General features: G+C 35.5%; 1 protein-coding gene across 1 annotated transcript; it reads right to left on the bottom strand.

The window, feature by feature from the left end:
* Positions 1-9989: 9989 nt before the first annotated feature.
* LOC113322911 (cytochrome P450 77A2-like) lies at positions 9990-11988 on the bottom strand. Its single transcript, XM_026571095.1, has one exon. It carries the CDS (start codon positions 11760-11762, stop codon positions 10218-10220), a length of 1545 nt encoding a protein of 514 aa, XP_026426880.1. The 5' UTR covers positions 11763-11988; the 3' UTR covers positions 9990-10217.
* Between the last annotated feature and the right edge of the window lie 655 nt (positions 11989-12643).

Genomic DNA, 12643 nt, shown 5'->3' on the forward strand with positions numbered 1-12643 from the left:
CATTTTACATATAGTGCATAATATGAAACAATATGTGAGAGTTCGTACATCGGTCTATCCATGAGTCAACTCAGCCAAGAGTGAACCCATGAAAATTATGTAGGTGGAGTGGAAGACTTTTGAAATCTCAAAGATCAAGATGAGGAAGACAGATGGTCTTAGAGTAGAAGAAAAAGGGAGAGAAGGGAAACGTTTTTGGATTCTCTTTTCAAATGAAATTGGAAAATTGATTAAGTTTATTTTGGAGAAGCCGATTTATAAAAATCTAAAAGATTATGAGAAGAGATGGACTAGCAGGGAAGGTGCTTTCTCGTTTCTGGTTGAAATCAAGAACAACGAGAAGGGAGAGTATTTGAAGATTGTTAGATATGATAGCATCAAAAGAAGAAACAACTCGATCTGTATTCCCAAAGGAACAAATGAGAGTGGATGGTGGAGTCTAGGGGAAATTATAGAGATTCAACTTGGAGGAAAATCTAAATCCCTTCAAGCTATGCCATTAGTGAATGATTTTGGTGCAACTTTAATCATAAGTGAAAACACGGGCGTACCAAAATACACCACCACCTTTTCTTAGGCAACCTGTATGGACTAAACTCAAAGACAATTCCGAGAGTTACAACTTAATGAATCTCGATCGGAAATTATATGAAGAGTTTATATCTCTTACTCTCACAATCAATATGTATTCGGAACAAGTCCGTGAACTTGATTATACTGTGAGAGTTCTTGGACGATTCCAAAGATTAATCAAGTCGTATCCAATAATTACGATGGACGTATCTACTTTGATTGATTTTTACGTACAACCAGTGATATTTTAATTATAAAGATAAATAATATAATGCAGAATAAGATATAACATAAACACCACAAATTTTGTTAACGAGGAAACCGCAACTGCAGAAAAACCCATGGACCTAGTCCAGAATTGAATAGCGAACGACATTAAGACGCTTCAGACACTAGCCTACTATCAGAACTTCGGTCTGGAATATACTTGAGATTGAATCTACCGTCACAACAGTTCATTAACTGTCGCCTCCTTACGCCTCTTGAATCTCGCTATAATCCGTGCAATTGATTCAGCTTTGACGTCCTTTACAACCTAAGAGTTGCTTCACCTCAATTGAAGACTTTAAATTAATCTACCCCCCCCCCCCCCCCAACCCACCTCGCAAATAAGCCTATATGTGATTTCCGTTCTGATCAAATATCAAGGTTGGAAATCTATTGAAATAAACAAAATATAGAAAACCTCAAAATCCGGTACTTACGACTCCCGAAGAGCATCCAATATTATTATTCACCTCACAAGTAATTCCTACTCCGATTTCAACAATGAATCGTTCTCGAGGAGTATACATGTGGAATCACAAGGTCTAAGACGAAGAACATTGCGATTTCTATCTATCTCGCTTGTTGGAGGTAAAGGCTCAACAATTAGTAGTAAGATCATGATATGCGAACTATCAATATAAAGATAGTTGGACCCGGCTTCACGAATCCCTAGGTGAAATCTTTTTGGTCGCTAAACCTAAAACGGTTTAAAGGAGAGGATGACTCTAGTTTACAACTAGGGCACACAAGAATAGTGTCAGGGATTCACAAACCCAGTTATTTGAGGTTATCCTTATATAGACTTTCAAGATCAAGGTTGCTGTAGATTTAAGCTAAGTTAGCTTTGGAATCAAGTAATCAATAATCACCATTAGTTGAAAAACTTGACTTGAGATTAACATAACAGAATATACAATCTGGTTAGGATGAACCGTAAACGGACCGTGTACAATGACTTGTTCATGAAAGGTTAGCCGAAACTATCCAGACGAACGATAAGCTTTACCATTTACGTATAACACTTTAAGACTTTAATCTTGAGTCACAACCATAATGTAATCAAATTTGTCTAGATAGTGTTTTTAGAGGGTTGTTCAAATTTCGATTATCTCATATAAATAATTCGGATGCATCAGAAAATATTCGACAACGTAAGTACGTGTACTGTATTCCTTTTCGTAAGTATTTTTTGTCATAGTACGTGTATTGGGTTTGTATACCCTTAAGACAAAAACGGGTTCAAGAGTTAACAAATGTTTTCCGATTTGCATACTGGGTATGCGTACCATCCAGGTTCAGGAGTCACAGATCTTTTCCAATTTACATATTAGGTATGCGTACCATCTTGGTTCACGAGTCAACAGAATTTTTAAGGTGTGCATACTGGGTATGCGTACTAAAAGTCGTTGCCGAACTATAGCTACGCCGGTACGTATACTGGGTACATGTACTGCGGACACACAAGAATAGTATCAGGGATTCACAAACCCATTTGTTTGAGGTTCTCCTTATACATACTTTCAAGATCAAGGTTGATGTAGATTTAAGCTAAGGTATCTTTGGAATCAAGCAATCAATAATCACCGTTAGTTGAAAAACTTGACTTGAGATTAACATAACATGATATACATTCTGGTTAGGATGAACCTTAACCGGACCGTGTACAATGACTTGTTCATGAAAAGTTAGCCGAAACTATCCAGACGAACGATAAGCTTAACCATTTCCGTATAACACTTTAAGACTTTAATCTTGAGTCACAACCATAATGTGACCGAATCTGTCTAGATAGTGTTTTTATAGGGTTGTTCAAATTTCGATTATCTCAATATAAATAATTCGGATGCATCAGAAAATATTCGAAAACGTAAGTACGTGTACTGTATTCCTTTTCATGAGTATTTTTTTGTCATAGTACGTGTATCGGGTTTGTATACCCTTAAGACAAAAACGGGTTCAAGAGTTAACAGATGTTTCCCGGTTTTCATACTGGGTATGCGTACCATCCAGGTTCAGGAGTCACAGATCTTTTCCAATTTGCATATTAGGTATGCGTACCATCTTGGTTCACGAGACAATAAAAATTTTAAGGTGTGCATACCGTGTATGCGTACTAAAAGTCGCTGCCGAACTATAGCTATGCCGGTAAATATACTGGGTACTTGTACCGCGGCTCCGGATTACAACTAGGACACACAAGAATAGTGTCAGGGATTCACAAACCCAGTTTTTTGAGGTTCTCCTTATACAGACTTTCAAGATCAAGGTTGTTGTAGATTTAAGCTAAGGTAGCTTTGGAATCAAGCAATCAATAATCACCGTCAGTTGAAAAACATGACTCGAGATTAACATACCATAATATACATTCTGGTTAGGATGAACCGTAACTGGACCGTGTACAATGACTTGTTCATGAAAGGTTAACCAAAACTAGCCAGACGAACGATAAGCTTAACCATTTTCGTATAACACTTTAAGACTTTAATCTTGAGTCACAACCATAATGTGATCAAATCTGTCTAGATAATGTTTTTAGAGGGTTTTTCAAATATCGATTATCTCATATAAATAATTCGGATGCATCTGAAAATATCCGACAGCGTAAGTACGTGTACCTGGTACATGTACTGTATTCCTTTTCGTGAGTATTTTTTGTCATAGTACGTGTATCGGGTTTGTATACCTTAAGACAAAAACGGGTTCAAGAGTTAACAGATGTTTTCCGGTTTGCATACTGGGTATGCGTACCATCCAGGTTCATGAGTCACAAATCTTTCCAATTTGCATACTAGGTATGCAGACCATCTTGGTTCACGAGTCCATGAAATTTTTAAGGTGTGCATACCGGGTATGCGTACTAAAAGTCATTGCCGAACTATAGCTACGCTGGTACGTATACTGAGTACATGTACTGCGACTCCGAATTTATAACAGTTGTCCCAGTATATGAACTGGTATGCATACTGTGCAGATTTATAGTAGTTTTATCTCTCTCTAATAATCAATTTGAAATATTCTCGAATAACACCAATGACACATATCACTGTTCCAGGTTATTTTCAAATGATTAAATCTTGAATCATAATTTAGGTAATAAAAATTAAATTATTCTTAACCAAATTAATCAAGTATGAACAAATGTTCTTAAGCTTAGTCAATATATTTCGAGAATGATTAACAAGATAAACTTGACTCTTAAATTTTGGTTATGCATGTGCCTATTTAGTCATGCGACATTTTATCATATATATAAAGTTGAAAACTTGAGAAATAGGTGGTTTAGTCTTCACTTACATTTTGTTGATGAAGTTCTCCAAAAGCTTCGGTTGATCTTCACCTTCAAACGGTAGAACGCAGTGATGTCTGGTACTCAACTACACACTTATATCCTGTTTCCGAGACTTGACTAAATGTAGGCTAGAATTCAAGAAATAGTTTTGATCAACTAAATTTGACAACAAGCATGGGATAACAACACTTATGAGTTCAACCGAGAAATGCTCTTACAACAAGGCCTTCAATTAAGATAAGAATGTCTAGGGCTGCGATGCTTACAATTAATGGAAGACTAAGTTGGAACAGAGTTGCGAAAGCAATCACTAGGAAACTTAAATGAAACAGATTTCTAAAATTAAACATATCTGATGATATAAATTTGTTTCCCAATTCTGATTAGGAGTTGATGTAATTATGGGAACATATTAAATGGGTGAAGAAGGCACCAAGATCGAAATAAGGTAAAAAACTTGTCTTGATGAGGTAATCTTTAAATCAACATTGAATGTGTGTAAATGGCGGGTGATACCTAAAGGCTTGCCACTTCATTTATAGTGCTTCGACAATTTTAAGATCATTGGAGAAAAACTAGGTGGATTGGCGGAAAGTGATGATGACACATGTTATTTTAATTGGAGATATATAGGATTGCAGTTACAGGAGATCTGATGAAAATATCAGTGGCTATTGAAGTAGAATTAGATGGAATCAAACTGACTCTGGTTGTTATATGGGAACCAGATTATGTGAAGAAACTTTCGCCGTCAATAAAATAATATCATCAATGGCTCACGGATCTCGAGAAAGCAAATTTCAAAATTTGAATTCTCTGGAATCAGACAAATTGTGTCAGACGGTAGAAAAAGAGAGTCAGGCACCAGAATCTAGTCAGCGGGGTTTTTTCAGAAAAAGACCCATTGATTTATATATGGGCATAAGTTCAAAGGGTGGTAATAGCCTCATCCCAAACTTATTTGAACGCTTCCGTTAAAAGCACGCTCAAAAGGATAAGGAGTTAACTTTTCTGGAAAAAAGGCCAAAGAAAGAGGTAATCCTAAGACCAAACTCACTTTTTCATACTGAATATAGTGAAAAGTTATAAGAATCTTCACAGCAGAATATAAAGAATGGGGACATTAGTAATAATGAGGCAGAGATACTAACATTATTGAATTGAAGGAATACAAAAATTGAGTTTGGAAAGTGTAACGAGTCTATGGGTGTTGCACAAGCCTCAACCAATCTCAGTTAGTGAAGGGACAATATTTCAAGTCAGCTAAGGACAAATTGTCTTTGATCTAAAATGCCTGAGTCCTAATTTTGGAAGAAATATTTACATCATATTTAACACTGCAGAACTGTTAATGAAGTAAGCTGCAACCCGGGAGGTCAACATTCAGGTAGAACACATTTTTTCATAAATAATTGAAAGACATGAAAGAAACTCGGTAAACTCAACAAAACGAGGAAGAATCAGAGAGGAAGCTATAGAAATTATTGAAGACGCACAGATGGTGGTCCATGGAGAATAAAATTCTCACTTGGAATGCACGGGGGATGAATGCTGTGATAAAATTGACAATATAAAATCTCTAATTTAGTAACATAAACCAATGGTGATAGTAATACAAGAAACCAAAATGATGAAGATTACAGAGTGGCTAGTAAACCATATTTAGGGGAATAAAAGAAACAAATAGAGTATGGTACCATCAAGGGGACTTTAAAGAGAACTACTTATAATTTGGAATGATGAATAATTAGAATATATTGATGAGGAAATGTCTGATAATATACTGAGTAAGAAATTTGTCAACATAAGAGATGAATTTGAGTAGATATTAAGTCATGTTTACTGTCCATGCATTAAAGATGACAGAAAAGAATTTTGCGAGGAACTTAATTACGTTTCTGGTTAGGACACAAATGCATGGTACATTGCAGGGGATTATAATGTTGTAAGAAGAAATTGGGAGAGAAATAAGCATGTTGGATTAAGATTGGGGAAGCAACTGTTTAATGAATTCATGGGCATCCATAGACAACTATTAGACATCCCAGTGGGAGGTGGACTCTACTCATGCACTAACATGCATGAAAATCATATACTATGCATATTAGATAGAATTATAATCTCAAGAGCTTTTGAAGTGAAATACCCGAATGCATCTCAGACAATGTTGTCAAGAAATACTTCTGATCATGCTCCCATCATTTTGACAACATGTAACAATCAAAGAAAAAGAGATCCCTTTAAACTAGAGATGTATTGGTTATCAAACCCATCATTCTTGCAAAACCTTGAAGTGTAGTGGAACACAATGGTTTATACTGGTTTTCTTAGTTTTGTACTAGCTAAGAAACTACAAAATTTAAAGTTTTTTCTTAAAGAGATGGAGCAAGGAACAATAAGGAAGTTTTGAGAAGAAGAAGAATGAGTTGATAAACAAAATTGATGCAATGAATTTGGAAGAAGAAAATTATCTATTGCAAGCTTCGAAATTTATAGATAGAGAAAAATTGAGGCATGAAATAAAAAGCATAAGATTGGATGACCAAAGTAAATGGACAAAAAGGGCCAAAATAAGAAACCTGAAAGAATGGGAATACAATACAACATATCTACATCAAACTACAAACGGAATGAGAAGAAGAAACAATGTCCGTAAACTAGAAATTGATGTGCAAGATAAATTAAATCAAGAGGACATAAGCAAGGAATTTCAAGAATACTTCTCTAATCTCTTCAAAGAAGAATACAACTGGAGACCTCCATTAGACAGTTCAGACAATCCAAAAATTTCAAGTGAAGAGAAAATTTGGCTAGAAAGACCGATATAGGAAAATAAAGTTTGGAGCACCATCAAGAATTGTGGCAAAAATATATAGATCTTCAGGCCCTGATGGATATCCACTTGAATTCTATCAAGTGGCCTGAACCATGATAAAGATGGATGTCTTGGCCTCAATAAAACAATTTCAAGATGAGGAGAAAATGGATTGGAGAATGAATTGTGCATTCATAACTCTCATTTTAAAAATACAAGAATCTAATAGGCCACAACGCTTTAGACCAATCAGTCTAGTGGGAAGTATGTACAAAATTTTTTCAAAAAATTCTAGGTGAAAGGTTTAAGAAAGTATTGTCGAAGCTCACGTCAGAATACCAAGAAACATTTACTCAAAGGAAACAAATTCAAGACGGAATACTCATAGCTGGAGAGTTAATTTATGCCAGAATAAAATCTAAAACACCTGAAGTCTTATGCAAATTGCACATTGAGAAAGCTTTCGACTATGTAAATTGGTATTGTCTTGACAAGCTGTTGGAAGGTGCTGACTTTGATCAAAAATGGAAAATTGGATGCATCAGTGTCTTTCTTCAGCTCAGGAATCAGTGTTAGTGTATGGAAATGCAACTGACAAGTTCAAACCTCAAAAAGGGAGGGGATGCTTTGTCTCCTTTTTATTCATCCTAGTGGCAGAAGTAATTACTAAGCTAATGAAAAAAGTTGAATCTCTAAATATGCTGTCAGGTTTCAGCATTAACTCTCAAATAAAGGTGTCTAACTTGCAGTTTGCAGACGACACCTTGATCCTCCTGGACACAAAAGAAGAAATGGTGGAAAACCTAGTGGTGGTATTACAAATATATGAAGCTATCACTGGTTTGAGAATTAATTTAGAAAAGAGTACAGTTATTAGCATTGGCGCTGATCATAAAATAGGAGATATTGCTAAGATATTCAACTGCAAGATTGAAGCACTCCCATTTATATATCTTGGATTGCCTCTTGGTTCTAATAGAAAACAAACAAATATATGAGAATACGTCAATTAAAATTTCAGAAAAAACTATCTTTGTGGAAGAGAAAATTTCTTTCTAGAGCTAGATTAATAATTCTCATAAACAGTGCTCTTGCAATCTTGCAGGTACACTTTGTGTGTTTACTTCAAATGGCTGTGAGCATAGAGAAAAAAATGAACTGAATTATGAGAGAATTTCTAAGGGGGATAACAAGAGAAGAAAACAAAATTCGTTGGGTTGCTTGGGATAATTGCTGTAACACAAAGGAAATTGGAGAATTGGGGATTGGGAATTTGAGAGAAACCAACAAAGCTTTGTTGGTAAAATGGAGTTGGAGATATACACAAGAGAAACAAAGCTTATGGAGACAAATTGTGTAGCGTAAAAAAAAAGACTGATAAAGAAGATTTATTGGCCTCAAGCTTTAAAGGATACATATGGGAAATGCTTCTGGAGGGGTATACAGAATGAAGACGGACTGGTGCAATGTAAAGATGTCAAATTTTGGTTGGATGCATAGAAGGACAAAATTCCTTTATGTGAGATGCACAAACAGGTCTACGAAGCTGCAATAAAAAAGAAAGATAAAATAACAGATCTGGTGCATGAAGGGAGATGGTGAATTGCACTCAAGGACACTTCTAATGCAACAATATTAGCAGAATTAAAAAATATTCTCACCATCATTGGCAATCCTCCAGTTCTTTCAGATATGGAAGACTCAATCAATTTTATGACAAGAAAAGACTACCCCTCCAGAGAAGGATATTAATGGCAGACGTAAAATATGCACAACAACACCAACTCTACTCTAAAACATGTTGGGAGGAAGCATATCCCCCCAAACGCTCAAATATTCGTCTGGTTTGTCAAATAAAATGATATTCCTAAACTCGATAATCTACTTAAAATAGATTGTCAAATCAGTGATTCATTGTGTAGTTTCTGCAATGAAAATATGAGAACAGTAAACCACCTGCTTATCAAGTGTGACTTTTCCAAAAGGGTTTGGTTTTATTTCAGTTCCAGAATGGATCTTATTTGGATACACATGGATAATGTAAATATGCAGGTTGAAGATTGGGTGGCAAATCAGAATAAGAAGATTGCTAAGAGGATCTGGCTTATACTACCTTTTGTTGTGGTCCGGGCCCTTTGGAAAGAACATAACCGAAGAGTTATGGCGAAAAAGAAGGGAAGAATTAGCGATATGATTATCATAGAAGTTAAAAGACTAGTATTTCAATGGGGTTTAATTCATAACTGCTTCGGACGTATCAACTTTGATGATCTGATAAACAACTGGGAATCAGTTATAGATAGAAATCGTTAATGAGATAGGCTTCTGAGCAGTCTTATAGGTTGGTCTACAAGATACTCATGTATTATCTGATTTTATTTTTCCTTTTCTAATAAAATTTGTACCCTTTTCCCTCAAGAAAAAAAAAAGAAAAGAAAAAGAAAAAGATATAAAAGAATATTAATTCGTTGTAGTTTCAAAAAAATTATTCGTAAAAGATATTCCCAGCCTTTTATTTTCTTTTTGAAGATTTGACATAACTTGATGATGATTAAATTGACAATAAAATCATTCTTTTTCATAACATATTATATACATCGGGTTTTTCTTCTGATAAATCAGATTAATTATATAAAGCAGATAACAAAAATTTTCCATTTCACTTTGATATGTAAAGAGCGTGCGTATTTAGAGTACAACTACCTTATAGTATCCATGCACCCGTGGACTTTAAAAAAAAGTGATTGTGAGAATCTGGAAATTCACCTCTCAATAATAATAAAAACAGATCAAAGTGAATATGCAAAAATATAGAGGCTCTAAGGCATGGTTATCATTTATCACCGCTAACTAGGCTTATCAAAATACTACATTTTTCCTTGAAAGATAAGTTTAATCTCTCCCTAAAATTTGCCGAAAAAGTTTAATTTTGTATCGCCGAAATAGAAGAAACATCATACAGAATGTACCTGAAAAGAATTCTGAAAAGGAATATAACACAAAAATCACAATGTGGCCCTGTGAGACACTTAGTACTAGTAATTTAGTAATAATTATAAATAAGTGATATATAGTTAATAAGTAATTACTACACATCAATAGTTCAGGCATACAGCCGATCAGAAAATATTTGTAAACAGCACCTTAAAATATTTTATAACTAGGCATATTTTCCTCCGAGTAAATATTAAACTGACACCCATGTAATTTACCTACTTAACTCGGCAGAGATAACTTAATAAAATCTACCTCATAATTTTTGATTAAAGAGGGTTAAACCCTCGGCTTTATCTTGGCTTGAAGAGGATTCCTCATGAGCACTGTAAATACCAACTTCTCAGAAAAATCTATCTCTGTTGCATCATCTGGTGCACACCATTCAAATGCTTGAACCATTCGGGCTATTATCAAATTCACATGGAGCGTACCCATATTCATACCCGGACATATCCTTCTTCCAATACCAAATGGCATCATCTTAACCCCTCTTATACCTGTTAAATCCGCATCTTCTTTACCACACAAGAATCTATCCGGGTTAAACTGCACCGGGTCAGACCAATGTTTCGGATCTTCAGCTATTGCTGTCAGGAAAAACTCAAGACCTACATAAGTGGGTATATCATAACCCGCTAATTTCACTGGTTCTGCTACTGAATGTGTTAACGTAAAGTACGTCGGAGGGTGTTTGCGTAGTAACTCTTTTGTAAATGCATTAAGATACACCAAGTTTGGTATGTCCTTTTCGTCCACCACTCGATCACCGACTGTTGATTTGATATCTTCATATAATTTTCGCTGAATCTCAGGGTTTTGAATTAATCTAGCAATACCCCACTCAACTGCAGTCGATGTAGTGTCGGTTCCACCATTGAGAAACTCGGAACATAGTGTAACGAGTTCTGCGTTACTCATTGAAGATTTACGTCCTTCAACCTTGAGCTCAAAAAGCGTATCGAGATATGAAAATTTAGCTTCAGTTGTGTCCAACTCAGGGTTCGCTATAGATGATCTACGTCTCTCAATGAATGGAACAAGGGTTTTGATTTGATTTTCTCGGACTTGTTTAGCTTTCTTACGTTGCTTAAGATAAAATAGACTTAAAAGTGGCAAGTAATCGTCTAACCTCGGCATCACCGTGTACAGAACGGATTGCATTGTTTCATCAATCTTTACAATGGTTTCCTCATCCATTTCTACACCAAAACAGAGCGAGGTGAGAATACAAAACACGGCAAAACGAACATTCTTTATTACCGAAACAACGCCTTGAGTAGATTCAGCTTCAGTTTTGAATCGGTCAATGAGTCGATCCATAGCAGTAACTCGGACACCGTAAAAACCTTTCAACCGAGTTGAACTCAACATTTCAGAAACCATGTTGCGTCTTAAAGAACGCCAAACTGGACCATAATCAGCTGAGTTAACAGTAAACTTGTTAGAACTGAAAATGGTTCTGGTCGAATTCTCTTTTGGCCGGCTTGCTAAAATGGTACCCTTCTCGATTAGCGCTTCGTGTGCTAATTCAGGAGTAGTGATAATAACGATGGTTCGAGTACCCATTTGTATAGTGAATATGGGTCCATAAATCTGTTGCAAATCTTTTATGTATTCGAAAAACTGTTTTCCCGAACGTGAGAACTGAAATAAGTTACCTACAATCGGCCATCCTGGAGGTCCTGGTGGCAAGTTCACCTTAGACCTTCTTAAATATTTCATGAAGAACAAAGCTGATACAAGAAATGATATTGTTGTAAAGAAGAAGAGGTTGTAGTTTGAAGATGATAAAGAAGATATCCAAGTATCCATTCTTGACATCTAGAAACACAGAGGATGAGACGAAGAGTGAGATTGTGACTGAGTTATTTGCGGTGTAGAGTTTGTATAGAATAAATAGGGTTAAAATTTGGATGGAGAGTGAAGATGAAATAGTTAGTGTTGATGAAAAATATAGTTGGGAAGCTAATGAATATGGGAGTATTAATTGAGGATTTATTTCTTCATCAACAACGTTGTTCGTACTACTACTATTACGTATTACTCTCTCTGTAAACATTACATGAACAGCTTTTGAAGAACAACAGTCCTACAAGAAGAAAGAAAAAGCTGGAGCATTAAATGGTGGGAGATCTTGACCATAGGATGTGATTGTAAGAGTCCTACTCTTTGTATCTGGCACCAATGGCCTTCAATTATAATCGCTTACTTCCCCCTTCATTTTTAGGGTTCAGGATCTACATGTTTAGCAGGAAATATTAGACAAAGTCACGAGAAAGGATTACATAAGAAAAACTAAAATCAAGAATGTCAGCCGAATTTAGCTAGTACCCAAGATTTTTTTTAAAATTGGTGGTGAAAGTAATAAATTGCTGGGACTTCAATTTTTACGGTTGATAATTTTTTTTTTTTTTTTTTTATAAGCAATGGCCTTCAAAAAAGCCAATGATCCCCTCAACAATTGACATCAACCAGATTGGAGGAACAGACCAGTACATGGTAGAATTGTCTGTTTTGGCCCAAAGGACAAGTTCATGAGCCAAATAATTACAGACACGTGGTTGGAAAGTAAATTGAATATGAAGAAAAAACTGAATATCGACATCCGTTCTAGAGTCTCCATTAAATATGCCAGTAGAAAATTGATTGATCAGACTCTGAGCATCACTCTCTATAATGAGATGGGTAAGCTTTTCCTCCGC

Source organism: Papaver somniferum, chromosome 11, assembly GCF_003573695.1.
Source record: "Papaver somniferum cultivar HN1 chromosome 11, ASM357369v1, whole genome shotgun sequence".
In the NCBI taxonomy this organism is placed as follows: Eukaryota; Viridiplantae; Streptophyta; class Magnoliopsida; order Ranunculales; family Papaveraceae; genus Papaver; species Papaver somniferum.

What these genes read in the sequence shown, in the direction of transcription:
- LOC113322911 (XM_026571095.1), bottom strand. Translation starts at nt 11,762, where the DNA reads ATGTCAAGAATGGATACTTGGATATCTTCTTTATCATCTTCAAACTAC.